Genomic DNA, 19,901 nt, shown 5'->3' on the forward strand with positions numbered 1-19,901 from the left:
ATCGATACCTGTGTGAACCTCCTGAACATCAAGCCTTCTTTCTCTGAATTAAGCTAACCTTTCAATAACAATGCAAGAACAACTTCATTTCTTTGAGCTGCTTCCAGAGACAATCGTAGTGATCAGCATCCTCCTCAAACTTCTCATTATATCAGAGGAAATCCAGCGTCCAGCTAAAGAGACTACAGTTCTCTATCTACAGTACTATTATTTGGCTTTCAATCAAAATACACCTGACTAGACTTGAATTTTGCAAATGACCTGCTTTTCCTGCTGTTAACGGGTTAACTGTAGTTAACCACATGCAGGTCTGCAATTTGAAATGTGCATTTGACAGTTCATTTTTCAGACTCCTGGCAATCTTTAATGTAACACCTCTTTAAGCCTTGTACTCAGAATACAGAAAGCAGCACAGCAGATAGGATGGGGAGTCTTACCACCGTGTGATGAAGACACTAAAATGATAGTGACAGGATATAACATAGCCAATACCAGGAAAATAAAAAGAAAGGGAATAATGGCAGATGCTCAGCACGCTGCCAAAGGCCTGGGGCTTGGGAAAGGTCAGAGCATCATCTGCACTACGGATTTATTATTTGGGATAAGAACAAGCAGTAGCTGGAGAACTCAAAATACAAGAGAAGCTGGTTACTGACATGTCACCTGCCTTACTGGGGACAGCAGTGAGAGCCATCATAAAAGTGAAGATGAAAAATATTTTACTTCAGTCACAAAGAATTGCATTAGACATAGCAACTACTGACAGCTCTTCAGCTTCCTCTCTACTGGGCACAATTTCTGTAATGCACAGATAATTCCTTGAAAAGACAGAATTGCTCATGAAGCACTCAATTAATTCTAATTAAACAAACCCAAACCACAATAGTTACCTACGAACAAATAATAATAAAATGTTACATAGGTCCTACGTGTTAAATCTGTCAAACTGTGTAGGCGACACCAATTCCAAAATTAATGTAATTTCCCCAGAGGACACATTTGTCTGAACCATTAACTTCCTGAAGTAGATTGTAATCTTGGACATTTGCCCAAAAAACTCAAAGAATATTCAAATGTAGTGAAGATCATAATGGTAAACCAACTTCTACACCCACTAGTAATGTGCAACATCTCTCACAACGGGCCTTTAATGTACTTATATTAATATATATTAAAGTACTTAAGAAGATAGATATATTTCCTAGTGATCCCCCTTATACTTTACCACCTTGCAATCACACAGTCTATCAAAAATCAGAGTAAATGTTACATTTAAATATACCGTAATGTAGCTATCCAAAGCAACTGCATAGCTATGTGATGCACTGCTTATCTAATTGAAACACTTTTCCTGTGCATCAGTCAGGAAAAACAGACGTGATTAAAACAATAAACTGTTACTGTGTTTCCAAGAATAACTGAAACTGCAGAATGTTATGCATAAAAGAGCAGGTGGACAGCAAGATTAAAGGGCGTTTGCATATCATCTGGCTAATTCGGAGCAGTCTTTCAATCCTATCCCATTTTATTGCAGTTCCCACTTTATGGCAATTACAGTCTTATAGGTGCTTTGAATTATAGCTCTGCTGTACTAACCTTGAGTTTACATTACAACTGACAAAACACCCTTCTAGTATATAACACTTTCTGGCATGTCAGAAATAGCAATGGTGAAAGGTGTAATAATCAGCTTCACACCTCAGCAGAAAGCAAACGAGGACTTACACACTCAGCTTCTGCAGCTTGTTACAGGTCCAATTCACACCCACTGGAAAACGTTTCAGAACATTAGTGGCCTTTGGGTTCAGCTCTGAAACGAGCTGGTTTTTTCTCATGATGCTGCCAGGTGATCACACACGAAGTGCCTAATGTAAAGGATATTCTGCTTTTCGCTGTAAGGCTGTGAAAAATGAGTACGACACATAGGCTCAGCAGCAAGCCAGGAGTCAGGGTTCTGAAATTCTGTTCCCAGTGTTGTCACTCTCTAAACACATTGCCTTAAACAAATGACCTAATCTCTCTGTTTATTCAGCTGTAAAATGGAGATAAAAATTGCCTTGTAAGTCCTCACAAGGGAAAATTAAGTAATGTTTTCTAAAGTACTTGGAGACCCTCACATGAAAGATTCCCTAGAAACAGAATACTGTGTCAGAGCAGGTGGGAAATCCCTTATAAAATAGAAAAATAGCAAATTAAAACACAACAATCAAAAATTAAAAATGGCACACAACAAAGCCACTTGGTAACATGGACAGGGACAAAACATGAACACTTTACAGCCCTAATATTTACAAATCTAGACTTCCTAACACAAAGAGAGGAAAGGAAATCTGATTTAGTCTTTGACAAACTATGAAGGAACGCTTTTAACCTACTGTCTCCGAACTCCTTACCGCCAGAACATTTATAGACAGCAATTGCCAGTAAGCTGCTAGTGCCCGCATACAACAGGTTACAGGTGGTGGAAGGGTAGAGTGGCTGGCACATACAACCTGAGACGATTTTTGATGCTGCTTAAAACAAATAGCCCACCCTACTCAAGTGATCACATTGCTTTAAAGGCTTTTAGAGTATGCTGTTGCAGGCTTTATAGATATTTGCTGGGGTTATATCCAAAACCAGTGTAAAATTTTATAACACGCGGCAAACGTGCTCAACTAAGAGGAAAATGCCCCATCCCTGGAGGGGTTCAAGGCCAGGCTGGACGGGGCTTTCAGCAGCCTGGTCTGGTAGGAGGTGTCCCTGCCCAGGCCAGGGGGTGGCACTGGGTGGGCTTTAAGGTCCCTTCCAACCCAAACCATTCTGTGTGAAAAGTGTTGCTCGTGAGCAGTTTGAGATAACACAACACAGCATCCTAATCCCTAACAGGGCATGTTCAGCTCCAGATTCACATGTACAGCCCAATTACTTAGCAGATAAAGTGAAAATGGGCTGATGAAGTAGATGTCACAAATATTAATCTCACTGCATTAAATATTGGTTTAGGAGAAACCATGAAGGTGTTATACAATTTATCAACACCTGTGATTTTGTAGCTGTCCTTTGGTATGTTCCTATGTGACGTGGGTCTCTTTTTTATAGCATTTATCTCCTAAAGTAGTCAGTCATAAATTTATCCTTAATCTCTATACAAATGCTTCCTTTATGTGTTTAATTTTTCACTAGCTTACTTACCATTATTAGCTTTTCTGATTTCACTATAAACTGTTTCAGTCCCCTTCTGTACAGGAGCTGGAAAATGTATTGGCACAGAATCAATTTCTTTTCCTTTTCTCTTTTTTTTTTTTTTTCTTTGTTTGCCTTATGAAAAGCTCCTTACACAAACAGAACACGCTGTTTTACTTTCAGAGGAAGTAGTTACACAAGCAGCAATGAGTCTGGGGAGCCTGTACGAAAAAGCAACTACACCCTCCCCCAAACCCCGTCTGTAAGGTTCTGAGAAGGAGGTGTCTCTCCCTCTATATACAAATGATGATGAAAATAGGCTTCCCTTTCTAAATTTAACATTGTAATAATTTTCTCAACTTAAAGCGATACTGCTTTAATTTTACAGAGACATCTACTACTAGAGGAGAGTTCCTCTGGATCAGTTTGAAGAGCTTCAATTTGTTGTAAGGATTTAGGGAACCTAGACCGGAGATCATTTCAAAGACTAACTGCACCCTCTTTTGGCAATTAGCCTGATTAAATTTTATGGGCACAAAAATAATCTCATTTGGTGTTCTTTGTGAAATGTCTCAGAAGAATATTTTCAGATTTCACACTGCACAACTTCTATTCAGGGGCTATCTGGGAGAGGTCTCCTCTCAGTTTCCCAGCATGGCAGACTCTTCCATTAGCGTACTGAGTTGGACATAGCAGAAGTGAAGGCTAAGGCGGCTTGTAGAAATACAGAAAGTAAGGAGAAGCAGGAGACAGGGAAGATTTTTGTGCCTGCAAGGACACAGCTGGGATACAAATGCAATGTTAGTCTTAGACACATATCTGTCAGACCCCTAGGTTTACAAATAAGCCCCTGTAAACCTCTGCTCCTGTATGAGATGGAAAGCAAAAAGCTCTTCCTTTTTGCTATCTGACATTGTGAAAACCTGTCCAACAGAGCTTCAAAACCAAACTTGAGGCACTTACTCCAGTAGGGAAGGGGCACCGCCTTATCTGAAGGCCTGAAAAGACCAAGAACTCCGTTTCTTTACGGTCAGCATAAACACAGCTCTGGCTAGTAGGAGATCAGAACAATTGCCTTGCTTTCTTGCATGGTGGTAGATTAAGAATCCCTAGATAACCATAGCAAAGCAAAGTGATCTAGAACTCTGTGCATTTAAAACCACTTTCTTAATTTGGTATAAAGTCCTATGCAGGCTGGTTCTAGGAGCTCGCTATTCAAGGATCTCAAAGAGTTTTAGAAACATTCATTCATTTCAGTTAAAACTGAGTCTCTTAGAAAACCTTAGAATTCTATCAGTATCACCTCCAATTTCTGTGTATCTTCAATACACCAATAAGTTACATTTTTCTAGTTAAAGGTTAAAAAAAAAGAAAAAAAAAAAAAAGATGATTGTTCCCTCTCTGCAAGAAACTGGAAAGAAAAATCACATTTCTGTATACAGAGCCCTGTACTTTCGCTATTAAAAAAAGCATTTAAAGAATTCAGACATATTGATCTGCAGCCAGACTCAGACTCAGAACTGTTACTGTTCTGCATCGCCCTGGAGAACCTAAGTGTCTCTGGCACCACATTCTAATTTCCCAAAGCTAATTTCATTTTTTAAAATTGCGTTAAGCATCCTTTAAATGTTGGGAGGTAACACAACAGAACTGAGTTACAAAACTGCTATTAATTTCAACAGTAGGAGTTACACTTCACCGAGTGCCTAATCACAGCTTTCAAACTTGCAGTTTTGGCATGAACTTTCTTTGCAAAATAGCCTGAAGATCTTGAAGTGCATTGCATATGCTTATGGACTCTTGCTTAAATGATCAATTCAATTTCCAGAGAAATAAGAAGTAATCTTCTCAGAATGTTAATGCGAGGTAGCTCATTTCGTTTGGAACACTTTTTTTTTAGCAGATTACAGTCCTAAATCTGCTCCCGTTGACTCTGTGGAAAGGCTTGGTGGGAGGCATTTCCTTAGCTTGCTTTTTTTTTTCCAGACCCATTTCATTAAACTGTGATATAATGCCACTGCCCATGTTATTTTCCTTGTTAATCTTCCAAAAGTCCTCTCAGCTCTGAAAAAATGTGCTAGGAAAAATTACTTGGACGATTTGACATTTTGTTCCCACTAACTTTGCAGTGTTGCCACCCTGTAGATAACTAACCAGCTATAAAAGTAAAAGAAGGAGCATGTTCTTACTCAGCCATGACTAGCGGTTTTTCCCTTCTCACTTTAGGGACATTTCCTGATCTTACTTTAGCATTGGCCTTTGTTTTTGCTCAGATTAACAATAAAGGGTCTAAATCACTTTGCCAAATTTTTGCACAACTAAGCTTTAGAAAAGATAAGCACTATTTTTTTGTCAAGCACACAATCTCTGTAAGTATTCAATTTAATCATTCTCTAGAATTACCACCTCTTTAAAGATCAAATTAACATTCCACTATGACTACTCCAAATAAGAACTGGAATGTGTAGCCCCAGCTCTACATCATATTTGTCTAGCCTCTTCACCCCTACTTCAAAAAGTAGGTATGAAGTTATTCCCACGTGGAAGTTTTAAAATAAAGCTACGAAACTTTGCTTCTAGCAAGCTTACCACTCGCTACCAGTAACACTGTAATGAACCCTGGTTTTTGCTCCTCACACAGAAGCACAGTACAAAGCTCTTGATGCACTAGCCTATTCACCATCATACTGTGTTAAAAAGTATTTCAAAAATGACCAGCTAATGCAGATATGTCTGGAAAAACAGGGTGAAACTACTGTTTCCAAATGTAAGTAGTTCTTTACTGTCAAAGACAAGATTTACATCCTTCTACAATTATGTAAACTTGTTTTGAGGTGGCATTCAATTATTCAAAAGTGACATAAAGGCTACTGTGATAGCTTAGATACTGCAGTATTTATTGCAGTAGTCTTTTAAAATACTCAGAATATGATTCTTCTGCACCTGAGATGAACATTAGCATTGACATTGACAACAGTGGCAGGAGGAACAAATGAATGGGAAGATAAATTAATCTGAAGTTAGTCCTGAGAGATCAGAGAAATCTGGAGTTCGACAAAAAGCAGAAGGAATCAGACTCTACGTGCAGCCTCCAGGATGAGTTACGCATGCCCAGAGAAAAGGTGAGTGTGATATACTTTGTCTTCATTAGGAAAACAGGTGGAATCAAAAAAGGTGCGACAGGAATTTGGAGCTAGGTGATAATCTGAAAGGTCTCTTCCCTAAGAAGGACTGGTCATAACCCATGGACAGACACGAAGGAACATTATGATTTGAAACAAAATTTGTACAATGGCATACTGGAATAGTGTCATATATCAGGAATGGGATGAAAAGGCTATATTTAGAGATGCTGATTTTGCATTTAATAGGGGTTTCAATTTAAATAATTATGCACCAGCGTATCTTTACCATTCCACACCATTGTATTGTGTAGTGCATGCTCAGAAACAGTTGGAACAACTAAGTATTAGCCCTATTCCGAAAAAGATTACAGTAACTATGATATCTCAGTGCAGAATTTAGCAGAGGTGAGTAAATAGCATGCCTAGGGCACAGGGAAAACTCTGTGATGAATGATACCAGCAAGTGAAAAGAGAGAAAGAACAGGAGGATTGGCTGTTCCGGGAGAGCTTTGCTGCCAAGCTTGAAGAGTGAGCACTTTTGCCCAAACATCTGTATTACTAACTAAACAATCATGTCTTTGGTCTCTGAAATAATTGAGTGGGCCTTCCTACCAGGAAAAAGCATATTTGTCCATTTCTTCCTCAGTTTGCTTCTCCTTCAGCTAAAGCAAAGAAGCTGGAGCATAGCATAAATGTCTCTCGTGGGGTTTATTCACTCTTTGCTACTTGAAACTTTTTGTAAATTTCTGAAAGATTTAACAGCTTTCAACACAAGGGCATAAAGATATCGCTCTAGATGACACAGAACGACTGAAGTGTGCATTTCAATTTATTCTTGAGAATAAATTTCAGTGTATATTTCTCCTTCTAGGTTGCAGAGACATGTACCTTAGCCTCATGCTATGAGGTCTGGTTACTGTTACCATAGAACTACAAGTAGGAGGCCAAAGTTATCTGGGAATCAATATTCTCATTTCTCTGTTTAACGAGCCTCAAAATTCAGGATTGTCTCCAGGCCTCTCCAGACTGAGAGACTAAATCTGCACTGGTGATAGAGAAAGAAGAGAGACAAGTGAACTACAGCTTTGACCCTTCAACCAGTTCCTTTGTAAAGGAGGAAATTCCACTGCTTTCTGTTCTCTCCATTATCCTACCCCGTGGCTAATGTCAAATGGCTCTCAGTAAACTTGGACGCTATAACACGAAGATTCACAGCGGGCTGCCTTCTGCTCACAGCCACAGCTCCAGCTGGGAGCCCTGCGCTGCACAGACCTCATGTGGATGGGGAGGGCAAGTGCACGACAGGATCCCAGTGGAAGAAGGGCCGCAATGAACAACAGCACGGTGGCCAGTGCATCATCTAGATTAAGGAGCACAACTGGCACGAAACTGTCACGCACACAAAACACAACCTGCTCTTATATTCACAGATGCCAATATCAGACCAGTGTCAGGGAGTAGCGACATGCCCAGTGCTGCTCCCAAAACATAACCATAGAGGCCAGATAGTTTATTACCTCTGTGAGGATCAAGCGTTGATACTTCAACTTCAGTGTATTCCACCTCAGCACTCTCAAGGTCAGGTCCTGCCCCAAAAATATCAAGAAGATGTTTCTTTGTAGGACTGCATGCTTCATTTGAACTGTGGGCCTGATCCTGCTGCCACTGAAATTAATGGACAAGTCCTCAATGACTTTGATAGGTGCAGGATCAGGCCCTTCTTATGGCACATGCAAATTACTCTGCTAAGATTGTAAGGCCAACCCATTTCTAAGGATCATCCCAATCTGAAAGGCAGCAGACCAACTCAAGCCAGATTTCTGAAATTGTGGGACTTGCAAATTGTGCCTAAAACTCCTACTTTCAATTTAACACCTTCAAAAGTGGCACAACACAAATGGAGCAGGGAATTATCTCTCATATTCCTGCTCCAGCTCCTCTCTCTTCTATTTTTCTCCCTGCCATTATTTCTTCCACCTTTTCTACGGCTGCTATGGCAGAACACTTCCCATTCTCCACTCTCCTCACATTTAAAGCCTTCTCTAAGTCTTTCATGGCCCCTCTCATCACCTCTCACACTCAATTTTTGCTCTCCCAATAAGCAATTTCAGCATGTTGTCCTTCAAGCTCTCCACAGAACATCTACAATGGCAACCCATCTTCCTCCTCAAAATGCTTCTCTGCCACAATGCCCACAGAAAGCCTGACAACAATTAAAACACCGGATTTACCAAGACTACTGGCTGACGAGTACTGGCTACCTGCATACAACAGAAACAAGAAACAGCTCTTGCTTTCTACTCTGTCTTTTCCTTAGGGTGGAGATGGTTTTCTACTAGATTTCTGTAAAAGTTGGAAGGAACGACAACAGTCATTCAGACTGGAATCCTGTAGAACTGCTTGTGGATTTTTTCAGAACAGAAGTTAGAGAAAGATCTAACGATTAGAACAGCAAAGTTTTGGAGCAGCCTTCCAATAGCATTGGTGAGAGAAGGAAAAAAAAAACCCACCTGAATAAAACCAAACCAGTTTTTAAGGTGGCATATTCATTAATAACAAAGTTTAAGTGACACGCTTCCTACAATAGCAGTGATTCTGAATGATCAGTACAGCCTTACGTTCCTACGTTTCTGCTCTCTGTATGTTTGTTTTGCATGAGAATGTCTCTCTAGTTCTAATTTGACCTATTCAGGCCACAACTTCTATGCACCAGGCTATAAACTCCCTCCTTTTGCTTGCTGAAGTAAAAGCTATTGCCACACAAATGCAGAATAGATACTGTTATTTTTAGAGGTATATGAATAATAGACCTGTTTTTCATGTCTGGTAGAGACATCTGCAGTAGCCTAGTTGGTTTTAATGAAGCTGCCCAGTCCACAGTAGGTAAGGATTGAACCCGTTTATTTCTGTCACACGTGCAGATCATTAGACCAGAGCCCATTTCATCTTAAACAGGTAGGATACAATGGAAAAAACAAGAGTCACGGAGCTAGAGTTGCAAAGGTTGTTTCCAAGTTTTCCTGTGAAATTAACTTAGTGCAGCACCTTTCTTATAGTTCTGTGGTACAATGCTGCCCTGCACACTCAGAATTGCTCCAAAGAATTATCAATTAGAAATTCCTGCCACCTATGCTGCATACAGGTTTATGCAGGAGACTAGCTCCATGCTCTGGATTAATTTTAGCTTAACTTTGATCTTTAGTTACACTGGATGCCTTTCCAACTATGTTTCAAGTCATGTTCCCACAGACAACCAAGTCAAAATGTACTATAAGCCATCCGAAATGGCATGTAACCCATAAGAATACTTTCATCGCTATAAAACAAAAAACTATGAGACAAAGTATGCTTTCAGATGGCAATATCCACATTTTAAGTACTATTCTTTGACTGAATATCTTAAAAACACCAGTCTTGAAGAATACAATGTGCTAGATGATGCAGTACTTGATGACACATTTTAATGAAAATATATATATAGCCCACATGGTGTCTCAAAGTATTTGGCAGATTATTTTATCCAGATTTCATAGCAGATTATTTTTAGGTTTAATGCTTAAATATCTCAAGATCTGCAGAAATTAAGAAAGGACGGGGAAGTAAAAGAAGCAGAAGTTTGTAGAAAAGATTTTTTTTAAAAATCTGAATATTTGTTGTATAGAACTTAAAATTTTGACTCTAAGTTCTATTTTTATACCATCCTTCATTAGATGGCCTGGAATCCAGCACAACTAATTACACTTCATAATGCAGTTGGTAAACGGGTCCTATCATTGTCATTCTGCACATAAGGAAAAAGAACTAAGCTCAGCAAAGGAAAGAGTCTTCCCCACTATCAAAGAGAAAAGGGAAAGGACTGGACCTATCAAATCCCGATTGCTACCATTAGAAAACATCACAACTTTCAATCATAAAATAATTTTAAAATCTGTTGTTTAAGTATGAAATTACCTTTACTCTCATCTGTTGACTTCATGTGATTTTCACTATCTTCAATGTAACCTGAGCCTGAAATATTAAAACAAAAGTTGAGCTGAAAAAAATATTTATTATAGCCAAATAAATGAGCTACACAGCTGAACTCCTATTGTCATTATGTTTATTTATATATGAGAAATTCTACTTTTAGATTAGACATTCATATAACACAGGTGGGAAGAACGTGGTATTTTTAAATGATCAGCTAAAACCCACACAAGGCGTAACTTTGTTTATATCAGGTGCTCTAAACACGTCCACCTATCTTTGTAAAGTGCATTGAGATCCCGGAATGAAAGCTGCCTAGTCACGGCACATCACTATACTGTGGCCAGATCAGAGGACCATGTGCCACAACTCAAATTTCCTCTCTGAAATAATTTTCTTGCAGCTGTGTCAAAACTAGAAAGTAATTTTCTTTTACCTTGATTTTTCCATCTGTAATATTTTTACTGATTGCCTGGTAGAAGTGTCTGAGCAGACTTATACACCCATCTTTGCATGAGACGTGCTCATAAAAAACTGTACAAAGACCAAATGGTAGAACATACTTGGGAGAAAGTTATTGGTATTCCTCTGAATTCCTGAAACACTGGGCCCTATCCAAACAACAACCATGTAGGTTCAAAACTTCAAATGTTTAATTAAGCCAAATCACTAATAGTCTTACAGCAAAATATCCTACCTGAATAGTAGTCCCCATCATTGTGCTGTCTTGACAGTTTTTCACTTGTCATGTTTGTAGCCAAGGCAGAACTGAAAAGGAAACCAACAAAAGTTGATGTAATTATCCAAAACCAGTCAATAAAAACAACGTGATGATATGCAAAGATCAATCTCTGTCTGTGCTGACTGCCACGTATTCTTAACTATTGAAGATAATGAAAATTTTGCCTTTGTCTTTTAAGAGCAGCACAAGCAAACTTTAAGGTCAAAAATGTTCCTTCTTGCATTACTCTTCCTTAAGACCTCTGTATTTTTAATTCCATATCTAAATGCCTTCAAACGTAGGCCTGACATTCTTCTATTTCTCCTAGCTGTCCTTTTTTTTCTATTTTTAGAGTATTTCCTCATCCTGTTGTTGGGTTAACAGGTGGTATATGAAGCACAACCATCTATTGTCTGCAGGTGTGGCCATTATAAACTATATTTACATGGTGGAAGGCCTCCAGCCCTTTAAACAGAAATACTTCACCATTACTATAAAGCAAGTCATCTTACCCAGACATCTCCATGGATGGTCCTTTAGCTTGACAGAGAAAAATAAAAGCATCCATTAACAGATTGTACAAGTAAAAGAATTTTAAAGTAAAAATAAATAAATAAATATAATAAGGATTATCTACCCAAGTCCGAGTAATCTCTCTTGGCTATCACAAATTAATTACCTAGTGTCTTACATCCGGTTTATCACCCAGGTCCCTTAAACGCCTCTTTCACAGAGAAGCTAAGATCACAAACCCCAGGCTTTAGCCTGGCCAATTTAAGCAGTCTGGGACATCCAGACACTTCAAATTTTCCCAAATGTTTTGCAATGTACTACATATCACAGGATTCTTGTTTAATCAGATTTACTTATTTTCTGAAAAAAACAAGATATGAAATACCTTAATGATAAAAGACAAATCCCTAAGTGAAATTGTATTACAGTGTGGGGAGAAAGAAAAACCAAACCAACCCACAACCTTAAATTTGTCTCACGAGGACTAGAGAAGTACCTCAATTATGCCTGAGTTGGGACCCCAAACCCGATTGTCATAGCTCTATAAGAGATCGAAAAACTCCTCAGCCCCTGTCTGCCTCTACATTGCACGGGGCTGAATTCCAGACCTAGGACTGCATCAGACCAGTGCAATTCTGGCCTGTCTCAAATAATCTTTGCCTCACTACTGCCTTCCCAGCACCATTAGTTAGATGCTCCCATTGTGCCCAATGTACTTGAAAGCTTCAGCACACTTGCAGCTTAATTTGGGCCACCCAGCATTTTTAAGTAGATTTTCAGGTTTTTTAAATTGTATTAGTCATCTCCTGAAGCCTCACCACCACAAACCTTTGCTCCTGAAACAAATGCAAGTTTTGAACTGTAATACATTCGTCACCAAAGAAACAGAAGGGAACCATTCATTACCCTTTTTCTTCTTCCACAAAAACCACCATAAAGTGAAAATTACTGCTCCTGCGATAGGTATTAGGACAAACGCAGCAATGATTCCTTTCTGCCAAGATGCTAAGATGACTGAAATAAGAAAGACATGTTTAAGAGAGCATGTACCATGACGAGTCATCATTACCAACTTCTGCAGTTCCTGAGCTTTCTTTTTACTACAAATTGGCCTTCTTACACACTGGGGAAGAATTTTAAGGCAACTTGCATGCAAAGTTCACTAGCGAGCCTCTCCTTTGCAACCGAAAAGTCAGTTACAATAACAGGTTGCTTTTAGCTTGCATTTGGCTCTTTTGGCTTTTGAGCATCCCTTAAACTTTTCCATGTAAGTTAGACTATCTCTGTTTATAAATGGATCTCTCTGCTTAACTTCTGACAATGGTGGAACAAAAAGAAGGGAGTTATACTTAGTAACATCCCAGATAACATGACCTCACCTGTCATAATGACATAGCATGCAGCTTATCTTAAAAGTTAGCTTACCACTAATGGTTATTGGATGGCTTTTCACATCCACATTTGCTCGATTAGAAGCCATGCAGTAGTATGTCCCTGTGTCCTGCCTGTGCATTGCTTCCTTGCGCCACATGACTCTGTCTGCATTTTCACTTTTTTCAAATAGAAGAACTTCATGGTCAGTTTTTCTAAAAATCCTGAAGAGGATTGGCCAAGATCCTTCATTCACAGAGCAGAGAAAAGCAGCCTCACTGCCGTCTTCCACTACTCCATATGGAACACTGCCCAAGCTGGCATTCCTGATTGGTACTACAGAGGAAGGCACAAAGAAATCAAATATTAGCACTATTAGAAATAACTTCGATGATAAAATATTGTATTGTAGAAATACTTGCTTTAATGCCTTTTTACTTAGTTAAACAGAGACTGAATGCACAGTATTAATCTTTCTAAACAGTCTTTGCCAGACAGCATTCTCTAGCATTTTTATACACCCAGAAATAGAGAGGGCACTATAAAGAAACAAAGCAGACAGAAGGAAACTATATTCATTCCAGAGAAGTCAGTCAGCCTCTTTTCTTAAACTCCTTTGGATGCCCCTCAGGCCTCAACTTACAAATTATTTAATTTTCAGAAATAATACACTCAGCAGTTTCACAGTGTAAATAATTACAGTTCAATTTATGTAGCTATGCTTTCATAGTTATGTAGAGTTACACTATGTTATGCTAACTGGATTATATCTTTCTTGTAACATTTAATATGCAATAGTGACTATCAGCAGATAACGGATCAAGTTCTTCAAAGGCAGAAGCAAGTCCCAAATTCTAACGGTTACAGAATAAACCAAACACAATGAGAGAAGTTATTTTGCATTTGAACAAGTTGTAAGAATACGCATAGCCAAAATACAGCTTTTAGGTTTGCTGCTATACAGAGCTAGCGTAGGAGCAAATGAGCATCAGCACTTATAATTACATGGGGAAAAAATGTACGTACATTCTGTGATGCAAGGCATGTAGAATGTTATTAGCTTCACAAAATGTTTGGGATATGAAGCATCTGTTTTGCTAAAATCACTAAACAAAATTTCTCTGGAAACACATTTATAGTGTTTGGGGCAGGGTCATGGATAACACAAGGCAGATGTAAAGGAGGAGTCATTAAGCCAACAGTGGAAGCAGAAGGAGGAAACCAAATCTGGTATGAAAAGATGCTAGTCCTAAAAGCTGTATTTGTATTAGATAGGAAGCAGAAAGCAGATTTAGATATAAGACATGGGTTACTACGACTGATCCCATGATAGAGAGGATTGCTCTATAAAACATAAGTCTTTTTTCACATCTGGTACAGACAGAATGGACAGAATACAGAGAATTTGAGGCTGCTACCTCAGGAGTGGCGGACTGCAGAAGATTGGCTCACTGGGCTCCAAAATGTGACTTTTTATTCAGACCTTCTAAACAGTGTCACAATATATTCTGAACTATTGCTCTAACAGCTGGGATACACGGGTTCCAGCAAAGAAATACCCACTTGTTAATGGGTATTTATATAATAATATAAATATATATATAATATATAATAATAAGATTATGCTTTGTATTTGTTTATTTGTTACTTGTTATTTCAAATTACCTTGGCTTTAAATCTCACTGGATAAACCCCCTCAGAGTTTTATCATTCAGCTTCTCCCTAGGGTTAGCAAAGCATGTCCTGGTGGAACTGATCAACTTAAGGTGCAGTTCTACTTCTATAGTCTTGGCAAACGCAAACACTGTATTAAAAGACCTGTTTGGGGGCTCAGAGAGTGGAGAGCATGTCCTTCAAACGTGCAGTAATCCAACTGACTCAGAAGAAATGCAACAGTTCTCAATGTATCTGTTCTAGTCATATACAACTCAACATCAAAACTCAGAGAGAGACCAGCCTGTTAAACACAAGTTTATCTTATTAAAACCTACACAATTTGGGTTCAAGCCAGGACACAAAACTGAAAATTCCTCGGTAGTGAAAGATTCTCTCTTCTTGTCAATAGGTCAAGAACAGACTTCCGCTCTGGTCCTGGACTACTTTGCTGTAATCAGGTTAGGCAAACCTAAGATACTGCTGATACATTCAAGAGAAGTAGCAAGGAGACCATCACCAATTAATTCCCTTACAGTCCCAAAGAACTCTGTTTTTTTCCAGTAGCTCTACGTGGTTACCATCTGGTCAAATGACATCGACACAGGTGTCAACAACATGCACACGATACACAGCTATAATTATCTTTCACTACCTATTGCCAAACCACTACCAAAACAGACAATTTTTTTGACAACATCAGACTGACGAACCAGACCAACTCTGAACCAAGTAAGGTAGAGGTGACACTACCGAGCAGACAAACATTTTAAGATGTTACAGGCAAATTATTATTTCCTTTAATAAAGGTCAGTACCTAGAATTATTTGGTTCCTTCTGTAGATTAAGAACATTCTCAAGTCCTCTGGGAGCAGCAGCACAATCGATACTTTATTTCAACTCAGGTAGGGGACTATTATTTCTGCTTACCTCATTCACTATTAAAGATGAACCCCAACAAGGTAGTATCTGTCAACACGAAGCCTACAGCTGTTAGGGACCTTCATCTAGTGCAGAAAGCTTCAGCATGCCTCCTCAAACAGATACTCTGTTCTTTACAATTTTTTATCTTAGATTTTCAAACTAAATTCAAGGTCCAATCCGTATCTTGGGTACAGGATATCCAAGAAACTTCCTTAAGCCCTATAGCAAACCCTACTGTTAACAAATAAAGTTCTTGGGGCACACAGGGAACTGCTTGTGATGGGGACAGAACATATCTAATCAGTGATAGAATTTTCTTGAGACAAACCTTTGAACCACTAGGATCTAAACCAGGAACTGTCACATAAAACCTCACCGTTTGCTCTGAGTGCACCAAACAAAATATACAGAAACACAGTATATGGGTTAAAAAATCCTACCAAGGCAAGACGTTCCCTTACACGCGTAGCAACAGGGAAAACTTCACACACGTTTTAAGAGTTATCAATCAGCCCTGACACTGGTGTTATGTGGCCTACTACAGAATTATTATTTGCTTTGGTTTCTCTTCATATCTGCCAATAGCACATTTGCAAATCACAGCTTTTTCACGTGCATTCCCTTTCTTGGAGTACCCCAGCATATATCAGACATCATGCTTTCTTCTGTGGTCTTACAGTTCATCTTCTTTTTAAAGCTATCACTACCAACTTCCAACTTCGCTCATGGGCAGAGGAATTTTCTCTTTCTATTCACACATATTTGTAGATCAGAGACTTTGATCATCATATACAGTAACTCCTAGTTGCTAATAAGGCATAATAATAGAATGACTTTCAGAGCTACTTAGCAACTGCAGCTTCTGGTGTTGAACATAAGGTCAGCACCTCTGAAAACTGCAGCTAACAACAGGTATTTAGAGGGATTATTAAAAGTGCAGATTTACATCTTTTACCAGGAATCTAGCTAGCTCAATTATTTTAGTGAGTAAAATCATAGACTAACTCCAATATCATTATGTATATATTTAATCCAGTCCTATGAAAATCAAACATGAAGAAAATGGACCTAGTCCTGAAATTTTTAATCATTAATTTTTTCTAAAACAGCTTCTATAAGATTGCAAGTCAGACCTGTTTTTAACATTAAAATAAACTCAATTGTACTTAACTTGATTCAGATTATTATCAGGATTTTTACTCTAGTGACGGATAATCCGTGATACACATCTCCAACTATTTGTAACTCAAGTAAGCAAAAACATATAAAGATTTCACATCCATTTTCTTTAGTCCGTCATTTGCTGCAACAGTTTCAAAAATCAAAATATGACATTAGCCAAGAAGAATTAAACAGACTTACCTATTACTGTGATGTTTAGAATATTGCTAGTTTTCACACCACTGGAGTGATTATTTTTAGCATCACACTTGTATCCTCTTTTGTCATTTTGTCTAATATTTTCATCCAAGAACGTAGCATATGTGTCATTAATTACTGTTTTCTTAACTTCGTTTCCTTTGTAGAACGTGAATGTTATTGGCGGCGTTCCCGTCGCTGAACGACAGATTAACCGTAGAGGCTTCCCTAACACCACCTCTGGCAAACCACTGACAACAGAAAGAGTTGGCTTGGAGACTGGAGCTAAAAGGGGAATAAAGAAAAAACGTTGCAAATTACACTGCAGACAGCCGAAAGATACAATATTATTTTATATAAAACATACAGATATACAATATTTAGCTAGTTTGCACACACAGCCTATATATATTCCTATATCGGGGAGCTCTTCCTCATTGATAGGAAGCAGGAGGTGACTTGAACAAAACAAAAACATAGCTAGTAAAATGTAGAATAAAATAGCATACAAGAAGAATGCAAAGGGGAAAAAAAAAGCATCAGTGACACAGCTGCGGACCATCCAAACTCCAGAGCTAGCGCTCTGACCCAAGGAGTAAGTCTGTAGAGCAAAAATACATGCAAGTACCATTACCTGAGATGGATCCTGCAGCACCTAATCAGGGACCTCTGTTCTGCAGCACAGTGAGTCACAACCCAGCTAAGTCCCCCTTTACAGACTTGAGAACCAACTGTGCTTGTTCCATGAGAGGGAAGGAAACTAGGGTGTTTATAATTAGTGTGCTGGTGAAGGGGTTGTATTGATAGCAAAAAACTTGGCTTTTCTGGAGTAGAGCTATCCAGATGACCTCTGGCTCTCATGGCTTTCTGCCTGGAGGGCCAGGGGAAGGGATTCAAGGCAGACACTGACAAAGTTTCAGATCAAATTGATGAGTGAAAGGTTTGCAGAACATTCCCAGCTCCTGCAAATGGTAATGAACGAGAGTTTATTTGGCACCTAGCGGAATAAAGGGAACAGAAGGAAGACATGCTAACTTCCCTCTCGTAGGGTCAGCCCTGGAAAAGTCTGACTTGATTATATCACAATAAGCCAAATCCTCTACAGCTAAAGATGACAAGCACATCTCACAGAAATTCATATTGCAAGAACTAATAGACACCCTGCTAGTTCAGGGACTAGAAACTGGCTCTGTTAAGAGATGTGCTTATTTGTAAGCTTATGGTTTTGATTTTTCCCCCCACCATGGGGTTCTAAGCCTCTGTATCAACTCACCATAAACATTTATCCTTACAGGTTTGCTCTCCTTGACTATTCCTTTTACTTCAGCTTTACAGATATAGGATCCAGTATCATTCACATCAACTCTCATTGTTAAGTTTCTAAAATTTTTCAACCAGACATCTCCATTTGAGTTTTTACGTAATATAGAGAAGTTAGCTTTCCGAAAACCACTAACGCTGCAACTCAAAGTTAATTCTTTATTTTCATCCAGCTTATTCATAGAAGCAGACAATATTGGCTTGGGGAATAACTCTGCAAGATAAAAAGAGAACATTCATTCAAACTGAGCCTAAAAGAATACGACTAGCTATCTCAAAGTATACAGAATGAAGGGCGTACTGAAAGTTTATAATCAGGGAAAAAACCACAATCGTGTTATTTTAATATAATAATACTTTCAGGGAAAACAGAAACTTAGCAATCGCTTGAAACCAGTACTCATATGTGTTATCTGAAAGTATTATTTTAGTTGGAAAGTATTGTCAGGCAAATGTCAGAAACATTTCAGTTTCTGATCTAAATCTAAATAGCCTTTAACTTAAGGAAAATTTACACCTGGATCTGGAGGTTGCAAATGGATCTTGAGTTCTACCAAATTTAAATTTAAATATTGATCCATTCAGTAAAATCTAAGATGAACAGAGGTATTACCTGACACATCAACATTCAGTTTGGTGGTTTTAGATGCTTTCCCTTGCTCCACCTTACAGAGGTATTCACCACTGTCCTCTAGAGTAGCTACTGCAGAGTATTTCAAAATTTTCTCATCTCGTACACTGCTCAGTATTGTTTTGTTTTTCTGGAGTATGATTTCAATGTCACGCATTCGGGCTACCACAGTTGAGCATTCAAACTGTATTCTGTCTCCTTCTGTAATATTACTTGAGGGCTTGACGCTCAGAGCAGGCTTTATAAATGGTTCTGCAAGAGAATACATATGAACTCATGACCCAACTTTTTAATTCTAGCAAGCAAAGAAATGTAAAAAGAAAAGCTAAGTAACTTACCCCTGACTGTAACAAGTGTTTTATTGCTGTGTTCTGAGCTTTCAAATTCTGATTGTACATATCTCTTAACAAAGCAATCAAATTGTAAAATATTATCTCCCTCCTCAACAGCAAATTCCACTACTGAAAAATTTCTGTATGGTTCAAATACATCTTTTTCTTTAGGTGTTGAATTCATCTTTGTCTTCCAGAAATAGAAATATAAAGGAGGTTCTTCTTCTGGCAGCTCACAACGTAATTTCACAACTTCACCCTCTAAAACTTCTTTTTTCTCAACAGTCAGGATTGGTTTGGTCATTCCTTAGAACAGAAAACAAGAAAAGAAACAGAACCTTGAATAATTCTGGAATAAACACTATCTCTGATGACTACGGTAGTGATTTATGCTAATGAACAGATGCAAATAATTTGCAAGAACTGAGCTTTTGAAGACAGTTCCTTTGATGTGTGGGTGCACGCCAAGGCACCTTCAGAAGAACAAAGTCCCTTGAGAGGGTAATACAATCTTGATGCAATGTGTGAAGTATGAAACTTGCTGTTTTGAAGGTAAGACCGCTTCCTCCTCAGTGTTTTCCACTGCCACTCAGAAATGAGCAAGGGAAGAAACTAAATGCCATGCCAACTTTTGTACCTAGAGGCGCAGTCTTCTGATGAAAAATTACAGACCCTGCACAACCCTGTAACTACTTAATATTGAATGAATTCTTTCCAAGTTGCTTTTCCAAGGGGAAAAATGGCACTTACGGTCAAGAACATATGGCTAGAAAGAGTATAGATGGAGGTGGCCGCTGTTCTCATAAGAGATGAAAGAACAA

General features: G+C 38.6%; 1 protein-coding gene across 8 annotated transcripts in view; it reads right to left on the reverse strand.

Annotated features, from left to right (window-relative positions):
- PECAM1 (platelet and endothelial cell adhesion molecule 1) overlaps positions 1 to 19,901 on the reverse strand; it is a 34,203-nt gene that overhangs the window by 11,199 nt on the left and 3,103 nt on the right. For 2 of the 8 annotated variants that reach the window (XM_063351683.1, XM_063351681.1), the window contains exons 4-13: positions 19,087 to 19,386; positions 18,731 to 19,000; positions 18,071 to 18,331; positions 16,801 to 17,082; positions 12,916 to 13,197; positions 12,397 to 12,504; positions 11,490 to 11,517; positions 10,954 to 11,024; positions 10,242 to 10,298; positions 7,808 to 7,876 (exon numbers count right to left, since the gene is read on the reverse strand). In XM_063351683.1, the coding sequence (XP_063207753.1) occupies positions 7,808 to 7,876; positions 10,242 to 10,298; positions 10,954 to 11,024; positions 11,490 to 11,517; positions 12,397 to 12,504; positions 12,916 to 13,197; positions 16,801 to 17,082; positions 18,071 to 18,331; positions 18,731 to 19,000; positions 19,087 to 19,386 (1,728 nt within the window). Of the gene's footprint in view, positions 1 to 1,725; positions 1,901 to 3,174; positions 3,232 to 7,807; positions 7,877 to 10,241; positions 10,299 to 10,953; positions 11,025 to 11,489; positions 11,518 to 12,396; positions 12,505 to 12,915; positions 13,198 to 16,800; positions 17,083 to 18,070; positions 18,332 to 18,730; positions 19,001 to 19,086; positions 19,387 to 19,901 lie in introns of all 8 variants that reach the window. The other 6 variants (XM_063351685.1, XM_063351684.1, XR_010073232.1 and 3 more) reach the window with 5 other exon arrangements.

Source organism: Chroicocephalus ridibundus, chromosome 14 (genome assembly GCF_963924245.1).
Source record: "Chroicocephalus ridibundus chromosome 14, bChrRid1.1, whole genome shotgun sequence".
Lineage (NCBI taxonomy): Eukaryota > Metazoa > Chordata > Aves > Charadriiformes > Laridae > Chroicocephalus > Chroicocephalus ridibundus.